The sequence below is a fragment of the Homalodisca vitripennis genome, chromosome 3, assembly GCF_021130785.1.
Source record: "Homalodisca vitripennis isolate AUS2020 chromosome 3, UT_GWSS_2.1, whole genome shotgun sequence".
Classification (NCBI taxonomy): Eukaryota; Metazoa; Arthropoda; class Insecta; order Hemiptera; family Cicadellidae; genus Homalodisca; species Homalodisca vitripennis.
In genome coordinates, this window is record NC_060209.1 from 101,646,767 (window position 1) to 101,662,875 (window position 16,109).

At 34.3% G+C, this 16,109-nt stretch overlaps 1 protein-coding gene across 1 annotated transcript; it reads right to left on the reverse strand.

The window, feature by feature from the left end:
* Positions 1 to 4,348: 4,348 nt before the first annotated feature.
* LOC124357259 lies at positions 4,349 to 9,538 on the reverse strand. Its single transcript, XM_046808831.1, has 3 exons — positions 9,284 to 9,538; positions 6,376 to 6,532; positions 4,349 to 4,555 (listed from the first exon to the last, which is right to left on the reverse strand). Exons 1-3 carry the CDS (start codon positions 9,453 to 9,455, stop codon positions 4,468 to 4,470), a joined length of 417 nt encoding a protein of 138 aa, XP_046664787.1. The 5' UTR covers positions 9,456 to 9,538; the 3' UTR covers positions 4,349 to 4,467.
* Positions 9,539 to 16,109: the final 6,571 nt, after the last annotated feature.

Here is a 16,109-nt window from a genome sequence, read left to right on the forward strand (position 1 = left end):
AAGTCAGGAAAGGTGTGCAACGCCGATTGAATATATACATTTTTTGCTGCGAGAACGAAGGTGATACATGATGGTCAGTATGGTAGTAGGAATCAATCAGTGTTCACCTATACGAGAAAGGTTTTTTGGTTTACCACCACAGTAATGATATCCAAAATAATAACCTCAAAGTGAGGATGGTCCCACAACCTGCGTTCGTCATCTGCATTTTAAAGTCGATCCCTGAACATTGAATCACCGGTGACGATCAACTCTCTGACTATAGGGCGAAAAAAGTACTCTGTATTGTCTAGTTCATCCTGGAAATCGGCCATGCTTTTGTATTGTAATAAATTGCAGCTGTTAAAGATTTCCTCGCTGCAGCTCACTCAAATGCATCCGTAACACATGGTGAGCTTATTTGTGTTTGGTAATGAAATAATAGTGGAACTAAAGTATCGGAACATACATCTGACCTTTCTAAGTCAGGATCCTACACAGTGATGATAAACAAATAATCTCATAAAAAAACTCATGGAAAAGAGGTTAACTTTGGTAAACGATTTAGAGGAGCCTTATTCTTTAACAATTTTCTGGCTTAGTTCTGACCCTCCCACAAAGGGAACATTTTCTCGTGGCAAGAATACGTCTTATATTATATAGTGAAATATTTGGCATCAGGTACAAGCAACGAATGACTTCTGCCTGTAGCCACTCTAGCTTACCTGCCGGCACATAAAAAGTGGATTCAATCCCATTCCTCTGTAGTCAGTCACACTTGGATGTGACGGTGACTGAAGCCTTTTATACTTTCTACTGGATTCCGCAGATAACGAATTTGGCTCGGACTGTTGCAGAAACTACTTTTGCTAATCTTCCTTCAAGTTTCTGCTAATCTTTCTAATCTCCTAAAACTGCTTCTGAAAATTAGTCACTAAAAGATATTTCAATCTCTTGATCCATTTTAAATTTAAGTTTAAAGATGAGCACCTGTACTAGAAAAGTGAAATTGGATTTTATAAGTACATCTGAAATTTCTTGAAATGATTTAATATTTTCATAATATTTAATTGAATAGCTCCAACGAATTGAACTATTTTAGGCCAGAGTGGAGAAATCCAGAGTAACAGAAAAAAATTGATGTCGAAGTCCTTAGTTTTTCAGTTAACACACTTATGATGTAATACATTATGTCGATAATTATGATGAGATAAATAAATATGATGTAATTATAGTGATGTCGATTAAAATCCAGAAACAGAAAAAGAAAAGCTTCTGCAGGTAACATGATATTTGTAAAGTGTAACTGACTTTGACAGATGAAGAACAACAAACGTTCAGTACCCTATTACTATTATTATACTTATTATTCATGACTTTGCCAGGTGATTAAAACACTCATTTAATATCTACTGATGAAGCCAAAAGTGTATAAATATAATGGGTAATGGAGTGTTAAGGGAATTATAAGGCCAGTGGGAAAAAACCGCCGGAGGGATTTTTAAAATAGAAATTTGTGTTATCAGGGACACTATAAGAAAGTCCATATAACATTTCAATACAATGGGTCCAGTAGTTTTTGCAAGATTGAGTAACACACACATACACATGCAATGTATGTCATACAAAGAGACACTATTAAATGTTTATATAATAGTATAGATTGCTTTGAGGATTCCTTGGTTTGAGGAACTTTCTGCATCCCTGTCAGTGTCGTTAACTTCGCACCGAAGCTCTAGAGCTCAGCACATCTTTAGTCGGCTTGTTCACGGCAGCGACCTTGTCCCTTTTACTGTCCAGGGTCTGCTATATTACTCTCAGTTGGAACCTCAAAGTTTATTGTGTCTCTTTTTAGATCCAACATCCTGCAGCAAAGCCTACACACATATATACTCTATCCACCCTCTTAGGGGAGCGAGCAATCAAGTTAGAACTAAATCTATATTTGCATATGCAAGCAGGCGCATTCTAAAAACGAATATCGGGTTTCACGTTGCATGGCAGAGAAACCACACAAATTACATAAATAACTACATAAAACCAAACATTCAAAAATATACATAAATTGAGGAGAAGCCTTTCTTGGGGTGTTATTGATATGTAAAAAAAGTAAAGAATGTCTTATTTTACCAGGCGAAGTTAGGGCTAAGAAGCCCTCTCTAACACTTAACCTGGGGAATATGTGTTGTAGCACCAAGATCATAAATAGACTTAAGTGTGAGAAGGGGTTTCTTTTTTCTCTTTTGTATTTGCATTAATTATTTTAGAATTTTTTACTAATTTACTAAAGGAAAGAATTGCTTACAGAATATATTAAAAGGTGTGAGAAAATGAAACCATACGTACAAAAACATCACCTCTGTTCATAGATATACTCAGAGGAAAGACAATTCTGTACCCTTCTCGGATCGTCTATTTAGCCAAGTAAGGTTATGCCAGGAGTATTCTAAAAATCCATAACAGAATGACATCGGTTATCTTTAATCCAGTAATGAGATATAAAGCCGTCGCAAAACGTTCAGCATGTACAATGTTTAGAACTGTTTTGCATTACACGAAAGTGGCTTATTAGATTCTTTCCTTGTTTGAAGACCTTATTTCGTTAGCTTGTTCATTAGAGCTGTTGCTGTAGACAAATCTGCAAATGTTCTTCCGGTTGTTTTCATTCTTTAGTTGAATTTTCACTGAGATGTAGGAATAAGTAAAAATAACCCTTTAAAATATCAAAATTGTAATTGGGGAATTTTGGGTAATTGAGAAACATGTATCCTGGGCTTTGAAATATAACAATAGAGAAATAAGGTTGATTCAAAAAGCATAACCTATAAAATCTAAGATAGGCTTATGTGGCAACAATAAAATTGAGAAATTTGCAGACAAATTCTAAGAGAGGAGAATGTGATTGAAGTTGAAGGAATGGAGATGTGAAATTGTATTTTGATGGATCATTGTATAATTTTATGCATTTGATTACTGATATTAGATCAAACATTGCGTGTGTTGGAGTATCTTCACATTGCTAGAAATTCCGTTTCTATGAGTTGTGAGAAAATTAAAATATCCTGAAAGTACTGTAATATGCTTTACTAATTTTCTTAGTACTATGTGACTTGGGCAACACATTGTGACATGCTATAATTTGTATAGTCAGTTAGTATAGACTCCATGCTGAGTCTATCTGAAACTTCAGTTACTATTTTTGTTGAAACATTTCCTTGCTCCTCTATCTCTGGAGCACTGAATGTACTTGCAGCTTGTCTACCCATGCAATAAGCGTAATAATTCACTTATGATGATGCAATTAGATCCACTCTACTCTGCCTATTTGGGATGATGGACAATTGGTGCTTTACAACAAGAGTATATATAGCAAATATCCATAATTTAAAAAGTTTATGGAAATCCAGTGAATTAAATTATTTGTTAGTAAAAAATCCTTAGTATTAACTGTGTTTAAAACATTTTAATCCTAAAGCTTGAAATTCGTCATAAAACACAGTATTGTTAAAAATGCCTTGCTGTAAATCTTAAAGATGCAATGGTATGAATCGAATCGCTGTTACAAATTAGAAAAAATAAAAAAAATGTGTACAATAATTTTGTAGTATACAATTTAAATTAAAGCAAGGTAATTTACTTTACCATGTGTTGTAACAGGGTTCGCTGAGATTACATGCAAAATTTAAAATCTATAACTCATTTCATTCTTGAGTTGTCCTGCAAACAGGTATACAGATATGCAATCATAAAAAAAGAAGTTGACTAAAAAATTATGCATCATAGAACTCTTCTTGTAGAAATGAAGTTTCATGCAACATTTAAAGTCTACATAGGGTATAAAATCCTACTCGACATTATCTTGCAAGATGATATTTTCAGATTGTTTTATTTAATTTGGTTTTATAAAAATGTTTTAAATAAAAAAGTTTACTCACTGTCATTATAAAATGATACTGTACTGTTGTGATAGGCTACATGTGCTAATAATATGTCACATGAGTGTGTCTCTTGTGGGTGTATTATTGAGCTTGTTTACAAATTTAATTACTCTGCTATTCCTTGTTGCCATCATGTTTACTTATAAGACCAATATGAAAATATTGGCCAATACTCAACCCAATCCCATAGAGTGACACATGCCATCATCGAACTCAGTGTTTCTCAAATACAAATGAAGCTTCAACTCTATAGGACAGTTCGTTTTCGAGGTATCATGTGGACAGACAGGCAGAAATTTTTCTATTCCCACGAGTGATAGGTTTTGCTAAAGCTCAGCCAATAATTAAAACACTGAATTCAAACTGCTTATATATTAGTAGTATTTCGTAGAAAGGAAAAGGAAAGGTAAGAAATACAAAAACAGTCGACATACATTAAAAATATTTGTATGAAAATAAATAGTCTAGTATAATTCATAATTTAACATCACAGTAACATAACAATAATACATTACTACTAATACATATGTACTTAAATATCACAGATCAATCAATCAACATTTTCAATAATTTGTTCTGGTGGAGATTCGGTGTTGTAACATTCATCACCTACTAGTTTTTGACCGATAAACACAAATCTGTAACAAGAGAATCAGCCTTTGAAAGTTCTTGAGGACAGTAATGTTATAGCTGTATAATTAACTAAAAATATGGTGCTATGCCTTGACAAACATTTATGAATGTTATAGGTATCCACTACTAGGTTTCAGAATAAAAGTTTCTTCATCAGGTGGTTAAAAATGTGATAGAGTTCCACATGGTGTTGTCAAAGTCAAAAGCTACAGTAATATATTATACACACAACAACAAAATAATTAGATAGAAAACAACAAACAAACATCAAGACGGCAGACCTACCACACACACATGATCATGACCAGGTGAACAATTTTTAAACCACCTGATAATGGAACTTTTGTTCCAAAACATGTAGTAAAATCCTACAACATTTAGAACTAAAAAAAAATCCTACAACATTTAGAACTCTTTTGACAAAGTAGAGTACCATATTTTTAGTGTATACTAATCTTGGAACCTTATAACCAAGACACACTAGACTATAACAATAGAAACTGGTTTTGAAAGGTTTGCTGTTGAAATACTCATCTGAAATACCAATCTCAGACCAAAAAACAAGTCTGCAACTTTTTCTAAATGACTGAAATTCATGCTATGAGAACTACGAGACTAAAGTCAAGCAGCTTTGATTGAGAGAGGGGAATAATTGTTATTAGCAGATATCTTTCTTTGTAAACACATATTCCTTTTTGTTAAAATCTAATTTTTCAATATGCATAAAATAAAATCCATACATAAAAACATATCACAGTACCTATTTATTTATCATTAAAGTTATAACATCATTATGTTTATTTTATAAAACCATAGTATTTAATATTGTGATAATACTTAAAATTAAAGCAATACATAATATTTATCAACTTAAGTATTTTATTACGGAAATTTCATCTTTGGCTGTGGATTAATATTATTAGTAAGGGAGATAAAGTGGTTACTCTACTGTAACATTTACATGATTTAAGTACACTTCTATTAACTTCAATGCAACCTCTAATTATTGTGGTACTTATCTCAAAGATAGAAGTATGAGTATAGTTCTACATGTGGTGCAATATGAGTTTGCTTATCATTGTACTAATGTCAGTTAATCATCGCTAATAAATGTTTTACAAGCGATCAAATACAAATGTAACCAGCTGAATGAACTATGAATTCATATGTATAAATAATTTTTTAGTCCATCATCTTAAAATAAAAATCTTAGAAAAAATGAAAAGTACTGCTATGTGATTCACACATAAATTAAAGGGTAATTTATGATTAACAAATAAAATTACTGTTTATGAATATGATGCAAAGAAATAGTTTACTTTTCAATTTAATTTGTTTTAATATATTTTGTTAACCAAACTCTACTTATACAATCTAAGATGATTTACTGGCAATACCCTTTACTTGTGTGTTATCTGCAGCAGATTGTTTCTATAAATACTCTCTTAAGAGAAAAAAATAGGAGTGAAAGTTGCTGCAGTTTTACGTAATGCCTAACTATATATGCCAAAAATACATTTTTTCAAGATTTGAAGCCGTTTAAAAAAATGTTATTATGTCATCGTGCCAGCCATTAATACTCATAGGAATGAATTTTTATTGAGTGCACTGTTAATGTATATTCAGATGATAAATTCAGTATTAAATCACAAGTGATATGATTAATAAACATTTATATAATATTCCTACATAACATCTTGCATGAAATCTTCCTTACTCTTGGTTGTGCCAGAAGGAGTATCCTGATATTGTTTATTATTTATTATCTAACAAGAAAATTATAACAGAAGTAAACAGAGAATTTATTAAGTTTAAAATAACTTACGCAGTTAGCATTGAATTGACAGCAGAGAGAAAACAAGAGAACATAAACACTGCTCCGGGTTTGTTCCGGAATGTAAGCTCGTATATTGAGGTGTAGAGAGGTGTAGATGCCATCGGGGACAGAGACTGCAAGAATGCTGCTACTGCAAACATCTTACCTGTAATTTAGAATAGAATTATATAATGTGGATCATTATAAAGTATAAAGAATTCATTTCTTTACTTACAAAAATATAAATGGACTTATTTATTAGTTTTTAAATGAAACAAGGAAGTGGGGGGCTCAAACAGTCTTAATTTATTAATTTTACCCATTTCATTGTAAGGAACATGGCTAGGCTAAGAACTGAGGAAATTGTCACTGTTAAAATGTCAGAATTTGTCAAGCTGCATATTATTTTGAAACATAAAATTTGGATGCCATCACAGATAATTACTCAGCATTCTTCAAGCAATGAAATGTATGGCTTCAAAGCAGATGATGGTCAGTATGCCATATATATATATATATATATATATATATATATATATATATATATATATATATATATATATATATATATATATATATATATATATAAATATATATATATATATATAATATAATACAAAATTGCTTTATATATAAAACAACTGTCATAAGTAATTTTTGATTTGAATTTTGTATTATTGGCTGAGAATACAGCGAAGCCTCTCCCGCCAGTTGCTGATGACTGAAATTCAATTTTTGTGTCTTTACGCATGAGAAGTGTTGAACGAGTTGACCTAGGGTTGAAATGTGATGTGAAAAGCTATATCTCTACGTTCTCTAGAATTAGAAGTATTGATTAATTACTCTCAAAAAATGAATCTAGTTACATTGATCTTATGGGTAGCCATTTTGGTTACGAGAAAAAAACACAAACCAAAAGTATGTAAATAGAGTATATATATGTTGAACGCTAATAATTTATTAACACATCTGATAAACTTATTGTGTTGGATTGGTCTTATACAAAGTTTGGATATTTTAGTTTAAACTGTGTCACCTTGATAGCTAGTGAAATGGTAAAGGAATCTATATTACTATTTTTTGTTGCTCAAATTACTGATGAGTGGTTGGAGGTTGAATCTCATGTAAGGTAGTTCAAAAGTTTCAAATGTCACTTTTAACTCTCTCCCTTGTCTGTTAAATGCAAATATTTTATTGCTTTTTCAACTAGCTTTATGAAGACCAAAAATGTTGAAATTTGGAAAATAGCTCAGAACTGGATAACAGTGATATAATATGCAGTATACAGCATTATAATATTGTAAACTCTCAGTTTTACCTATACAAGTATTTGGTGTTAAACAGTGGAAATATCTTCTGCCATCTGAAAGTCAATAGATGTTTGTCATTGGATAATGCAGTTTTTTTTATCTACTTGGTTTTGAAGACACAAGTTATTGTAAAGTAAAGATGTCTTATTTTACCAGGTGAAGTTAGGGCTAAGAAGCCCTCTCTAACACTTAACCTGGGCACCAACGGCTTAAAGGTGACTTCCGAACCACCACCAATGGTTGGGCAGAGGCAGACGGGCTGCTTGCAAGGACAGGATCGCTCAGCAGTCACCCATCCAAGCAGCAGCCACGCTCGTTGTTATTGTATGTTTGTACATAGAAGATTTAAAAGAAAATATTGTAATAAAATTATTATTTATAAAATTTAGGTTAGTGAGATTTAATTGGCTGAGAGTTTATCGGAGTCTCTTCCATTAGGTGAGAACAAAAATAGATTTTTTTCTTTCTGTGAGTCCATCTTTATACACAATACTTTTTGAATAAGTTAATTTTGAAGGTTCTATATCTTTATATAGAAATTGACAAATGGTAATCATTTGTCCTTTGGAGGTCGCTTTGTGGGCCAGATATTGTCAGGTGTGTGGCAAATGTGAAACCTAAGCCATATGTGAAACTGTGTATTTTGACTACCAATAAACATATTTGTACTCCTGGAAAGAACTAATATTTCATAATTTATACTCCACCTGATGAAAACAAAACAAAAATCCATGAAGAAATTACTATAAACCACAAAAGATTATGTGAGGTGGCTTGTCAGATCGAACCACTAAGGCTCTATAACATTTTCTCTCTAAATTAAAAGATTTTATTACTTACAATACTTTAATCACATTAAAGGAGAAGCGTTATAGAATTTTGTTCCATAATATACTACAATTAGTGTTTAGGAAAATATTTGCTTCTTAATATCTATATACAATATCTAGGCCGTATGGAACTCCCATAGATAATTAATAATATAGAAACTTTTTTCCTGTGACAAGAATACTTAGTAATTTTTAAGGAAAAAAATTAGATTAATCTCTTAATGCAAAGTAGATAAAATTCGATCTCCTCATTTCAGCAACAAGGCAGAATATGGTTTTCTGTACCTACAAATTTTAATTGTCAAATAATATCTTTCAGTAAAAAGGTTTTGATTTGATACTCTTCCAATATGCATATTTTAATTTTTCCTAGCTGCATTATAGCCTTTCTTCAATAAAGTTATGAATGGAAAATGGCTATGAGGCATAATTAAGTGCACATAGCTGATATTGTGTGTTTTATTCAGTTTATTTTAGTTTTATTAATGATGATTCACCTCACTATTAAATTCTTAATTTAACAGATTATAATGTATATGATTGTTAACACGCAACAACCGGATATAGATTTAGTTAGTAGAAATTAGTTTTAATGCTCTTTATAACTCGATTTGCAAAAAAATGTTTTTATAAAAAGTAAAATAGGAAATTAAATCTTAGTTTTTTGAAACTACTATTCAAACTATAATACAACTTCAAACCTTTTGTTTTTCTCTTATAAAATAACAACCAGATTGTTTGTTGTTAATTACTCATTTATTAAATACAAGTTGTCACCTATATCATGCTTGGGCACCAAGCAGCTAAGCTCGGCACGTATGAGAGGAGAATGGCACCAAACGAAGCTGCCCACAGTAGCTGCCATGTAGAATTCAGCGCTATTGGTTGACTCAGCCATCAAGAAAGATCGAAGAGAGTAGGAAGTAAACAGCAGTGTGACTGCTAACATATTAGACAGACCCAGCACAGTGCTGAGGAGCCAGACTCCAACTAGTGTTCCCAGACCTGTGACAAAGAATGGCTTAAGTCAGTATCATTGTGAAGAGTGTTCCCTTGTAGAATTGAGATCCAGACTTGAGCAGCTATCATATAAATCTGAATGAGTGAGGAGTGAAAACATTGTGACCATCAACAGGTTGGACAGACTGAGCTTAGTGCTGAAGAGCTAGACTCCAACTAGTGCTTCCATACCTGTGACAAAGAATGGCTTAAGTCAGTATCATTGTGAAGAGTATTTCTTCGTAGAATTGAGATACAGACTTGTGCAAGCATTCTTATTCTATCAATACCTTTCAAATGAGGTGTCACTTAATGGGTCTTTATATTTAAAAATTTTGAACTCCCCACCATCTCATCCCCCCCCACCCCCCCCCCCCCCCACCCCCCCCCCCCCCCACCCCCCCCCCCCCCCACCCCCCCCCCCCCCCACCCCCCCCCCCCCCCACCCCCCCCCCAAGATTGGTTATCCGAAAGATCTTCGTCTCTCAAACTCTCGGCCGAATGGTACACGATTATAACCAACCGCATAGGCCACCAATGGGCGTCTTCTGAAAACCTACAAAACCGGATGCAGCAGCGTTATATACTGGGGCCCAAGATTGGTCGGAAGGATGTGGCGCTTATTATCTACGTTTGCTCTATGTGATGTCTGTCAGCGCATAAAAATACGACCACAACAACTCCAACTGTTCTGGTGTGATAGGGAACACAACGTGGTTGTGAACGCTCCCTGGCTAATGAATTGCTTTGCATGACTTAAATAGGGACCAATTACCTCGGTCATTGAACGGGATTTAAAGTGTATCTGTTAGTCATCACCGATTTTGACTTTTCACTAAGTATTCTGTTTTGCGTCCCATTGCGATGCTGTTACAGCGAGAGTTGGTCTCCAAACACTTAGAGGATGATTATTTTCATGGTTTATGGCGTCTCCGGCCTTACATTTATATGCGATAATGTGCTCAGAATTCATCGGAAAGCCGATGACCAACCTTGCAAAAACCAGTAATAGACATCAAAGATCCTTTATTTTTAATACGCCAGTCGCCATCCCCAAGCCAATCCGGGCACGTAGGTAGAGGTGAATCGGGACATTGTTACTATGTTAAGTGGCAATACGTCATGAAAAGACAACCACCGAGAATAAGGGACAAGTACATACCTAAGCTAGGATTTTGCTCTTAGGAACAGTCGTACCACGAGACTACACAGTATTCGCCAGCGTTTCACTGGAACTTCGGGCTGAGAAACTCCGCCCACTGCTGGTGCAGGATTTGAGGTTCTTGTAGGATGGCTCTCTGTCCGGGTGACCTTCTCCAGAAAGATTCAAGGCATTAATGGTGACAAAGCTTACAAGAGCTGAAAGCACCATTTATCAAGAGGTTGCTGATAGGTTAAAGACATGCGCCATGGACGGATGAGCTCGTCGCTATAACCTTCGTAGAGATAGACCCTGTACACTACCGAATGTGGGTGATGGTCGTCCCTCAAAAGGAATTACCCACACAGTCGGACGAGCAACAAAGTAATTTTCTCAGCGAACCAACTGCTAGCCAACAACTAAATATATGTTAGGACTCCTTTTTGGTGGCTGAGGAAAGTATCTCCTTTTGGTATTCACACCCTGGCTGATATGAATAGTGTAAACGTCATCGGGAATAATTGGCATGTGGGCTGACCTCAAAAGGTTCCATCAAGTGAATGAAAATTTGGGAAATTTTCTACAGGCATGGGGGGTATTTTGTGACGTAGTATGGCAGTTTATGGTGAGGTTCCATATGGTATTAATAATGTAGAACTGATCACTCTAATCATTATATAAATAATTTCAATTTCATCAATGTCGTAGCGCGCGCGCACAATTGTACCAATTATACCAATTGCCCGTACGTTCCCACTCTTGCCTGGTTCATGCATTAAAAGAATAGCCCATTGAGTAAACCTTTTATCTCCGTGTTGGAACTGTTCACCGACATCGACCCGGGACGACCACGCTGCGGCAGGTGAATCTTATAAACAAACAGCTGGTGGGGGGATTTGATTTAGTGGGAGTGAAGCTATGCGAGTGACTGGATTGCGTCGAGTGCTGTGTGTGTCTACGGAGCCCTTCATATCTTCGCTGGATTGTCGGGAAGCCGACTAATAAATTGGCCAAGGGTGAAACTACTACCATATATTTTCCTTAGTTACTCGTCACTCTTAAAGTGAATTCAATATACTAATTTTTAATAGTTTAAAAACACTACTCGAGAATGTATAGAAATCAATCTCAAACTGAGCCTTTGGAAAAACTGTTTAGGGTTTGAAGTTGAAACTGTGTAAAGCTAATAAACGTGGCATATACTCTTTAATAGTTTAATACCATCTTACCTAATAATTTGTTTTAAAAGTATTTGTTATCCAAAACCAATTACGCTTAACCTATGTTGACAACATTTCTTAAGAGAAAAGAGGTAAACTTATAAATAGTACATAATAGTTGAGAATTAATGTCACAACTCTGATACTGTTATAACTGCACAATGTTTTAAAATGTTTTAATCGAAGAAGAAAGAAAATTAATTTCTTTTTTATAGTAAAGTAAGTAATTTAATTATCAATAAAGATAACATTACTAAGTCGGCTATGATAAATAACAACCCATGATTGACATTTTTTTTTTTATATTTTGTAAACAGACCGTTGTAACAGTCCTAATTTTGATGTGTCACAGTTTCATGTTAACAATAAGTAGTTTCAACCGTTTTTCTTCTTAATGTTGTTATCAATGTTTATTGCTGTAATATAAAAAAAGTCAAGGTAAAAATTATTCACCTCAAGCTATTAATAATTAGTCCCTTTGACTATCACATTAAATTTATAAATTCAATTTTTGTTTAATTATACTTGCTATTATGTTAAATCATATTGTGTAACATTGTAGGGTACTACTTTAACTGTTTATATAATTTTCGACTGTGTTTTATTAGCCCTTTGAATATGAACAGTCAAGCTTACAGATATCCCTCTATGGATTTCTATAGCGGAAGAAGTTGCGATAAATTACAGGTGGATTCATTAACCTTAGAGTATTGTTGCTTTAATCAAGCTGGAGAAGAGGACATTCTAGCATCAACAGATTCATTTCATTTGCTTCAAACGACTAAACTAAATACCGTAATGTGTTTATTTTTTATAAATGTTTTTCATTGTTGTTTTTCATTTGAATGTAAATGTCCATTTCAATTGCTGACTGAGAACTGTTGTTATCGGATGTTGTTCTCTGTTGGCTTATGAAATCTCATATTAATCAGGGCTTTTTTGGGATTTGGTATGGGTACACTTCTGGACTGACACTCGCCCGGAGCACTGGTGGACTTATTGGCCCGAGCCGCTAATGTGGGTACTCACAGGCTCTAAGCACTAACCCTGACACTGGGAACTGCATTCCTAGCCCGTGCCGCCTTACACCTACCACTATCCGCACCGCGGAATCCGCTCTCTTCCGGAGCCACGGTCTCTGGAACCGGACGTAGTAGGGCCTTTTGTGTTTGTGACATCCCAGTTGGTGAGTTAACAGACTTGGGATTATTTCACAAGAGTGCTCTTATGGATTCAGTGAGTCGGACGCGGACTGATGTCTAATTCTGGACCAGGAGCCTTTGTATTTGTGGAAGGAGCCCCTTAAAAATTTTGGTTCAACGCTACCCTCCAGACGTTATACCTGCACACCTTAGTGGGCATGTATATAGTGTATCTTTAGTATATTTACTTACTTGTCGTAGTCTATTTATTTTACATGTCTAGGCCATTTTATTGCATGTGTTTATTTGTATTTATTTATTGTATGTTGAATGTTGATTTTGAGGAAGTTGGAGCGCTCCCTCTACCATAAATAGAGTTCATTTAGCCATTTGTAATTCTCTCTAATAAGTGGGTAACAATTGTATCTTCGCTATGTTTGTTGTTGGATTATTTTCTGTCTAAAGCATTTTACATTACTGTAAGGCTGGATTACTTTGTGATAATGTCATACAATTTCCTGCACATAAATAATTAGTTTAATTACAAACATTTGAGTGTTTTGTTTTTCTTTTGTTCAGTCCTAGTAACTGGGATTTAGATAACCTCGCATAAGTATTAGGGCGGTCCCTATATTTAACCTTATATTCAGAATATTTCAATACAACTATCTGTGTAATCCAAAGGCCTGGTTGACAAAAAAAAAATAGCTTTAGGTGTTGATGGTAGTAGGGAGCCTGATTGGTACTTTCCTTGGAGCAGGGGTACTCTTCCTGTGTTGGAGCCCTGCCTGTTACCTGTCTACAACAAGGTGGCGCCCTTTCCCTCACCGAGCAACCTTAAAGAAGAAGAAGTTACTTAATTCGTAGGTTACCCTTTACACTTACGGCGCGCTGTCAAGGGACCACCCCCTTTCTCCACTGAGTGATACCGGACATTTGCACAAATTCCCCTAGGGGGAGAACGTTGCAGGCTATTGAAAATTAAGATTAATTTTATTGAAAACTTAAATAAGGCTATTGCCATTTATACAATTTAATTTAAATAAAAGGCGTTTGTACAGGTATTTGTGTCTTCCACAATCACATTTTAGTTTCCTCATTTAAACACATATGTTGAACAGATACGGCCAAATACCAAAATAACTGGAATCGGAAAAAGTAAAATGCGCTCTGGTGGGTATAATGGTTAGCACATTCACCCGGCAAGTGAGAGATCCGTGTTCGAACTCCCGGCGGAGCAAGTACAATTTTTGTGATTCAAATGTTTATTGAAAATTATATACACTAGGAGTTACTCGTGGGCTTCGCACGCAATTTCGTATTGACAAAAAGGACATCGTAAGGAAATATTTCTTTTGAATTATATTCGTTATTCTCCTAAGATAAGTCGATTAGTCACTGAAAGATAGTCCAACCTTGTGAATTTGTGTTTTTATTAAGGTTTACATATTTAAAGCTGATTTTTGAGACTTGGTTAGAGAGTGGAATCTTGCTTATTAGTACCCGTGAAAACCGGAAACTATGTCTCCATTATTCTATAATTATTTTTATGTAGTAAGCTTTCAAAACATTTCAATAACAACTAAAACTAGTTTAGTCCAGTGTGAGAGTAATCCTAAAACCAAAGTCCTTAAGTGTTTTCTCAGTTTCAATCTCGCTTAATAATATAATAAAGGATGAGGCTTTTTGGAATCTTTAATCTGAATTAAAACGTAGAATTTAGGTACATATTAATTATTGGTGTGATCATAGTTAAGAGTTTTTGAGCTTCCTCAACGGCCGACTTTTTTGGATCTTTTCATATGGACGACAACACCAGATTCACTATAAAACCTATTCTGTAACAGCGCCAGATATTTAACACTGAACAAAGCGGAAGGTGAAATGGAACTGAATTTAACATGTACCTTATGCATACAGTAAACAGAACAAATATGAGTTTAAAAGTCGGTTTTGTAGATGGAGCTTATATTGGTACTGATAACTTAACTTACATTAAAACATAAAAACCAATATTTAATTCTTTTATTATTTTTGTGAGGCCTTTCGATATCAAGGATATCTTCTTTCAGACACATCTTTTGTCATGTGTCTGAAGAAGATATCCTTGATATCGGAATAAAGCCTCACAAAATAATAAAAGTATTTTAAATATTGGTTTTATGTTCTTAATGTAAGTAATTTAAAAGTCGGTTGTTTTAAAACATTAGTGCCTTTTACATTGCAGTATCTTTCCTAAGCTCAACTGAACTGTAATTATTTAAACACGACAATTAAACTTCACTTAAAATACAAAATTTGAACATGTCACGTAGTATGATATTTGTTGAAAAATATTTTGTTTTTTAGATTTTAAATGTTTGCAAGAATATTAATTTATTACATATCATATAAAAGAATGATGAGTGCAATGGTGACATATATCGAACGATGGAATATGGCACAGCGTCCGTCGTTAAATCAATCCTTTATTGTCTGACAGGATGTGGCAAAAACCTCTTTTTTCTTATGATTGTTTATATGTTAACATATGTCTACCTGTCTGAAGGACATCATCACGAAGGAATGAAAAGAACTATTGATTTTTGATATTTTGCAACTCAGCTAGGCTTGTACGCGACACGTAAGTCTGGCTTACTCCTGCCTTATATTAAACAAGTTATTGACTATCAAATTAATAACTCACTTTTCGCATCACTAGATAAATTTACTTATATAATTCTTCACACGTTTATAATCGTTACAATATCAAGCAGCAATCCCTCTGTAAGTTCTCAACTGATGTAGACAGACATGTATGTGGATTGAATAAAAAGTAACATTCAGTTTTAGTTTTAAACCAGCAAGACAATCTAATGCATTCAACAATAAAGAAAGTAAAGCCAGTGAACTCTTGGGTAGTAGGCAGTGTTTCTTGCGGTTCGTTTGCAAACTGTTCTGTCTTCGATTTGTGAACCCGGGACCGGACAACTTGATTATATCAACATTGCAGATCTACAACACCATCAGCAAGAGTTGACACTCTGACAATTAATAAATTGTCGACTAGTTAGTGAGGAACCCTTAGTTGGATGTTGCTAGCTACAATACTCAACTTTTTC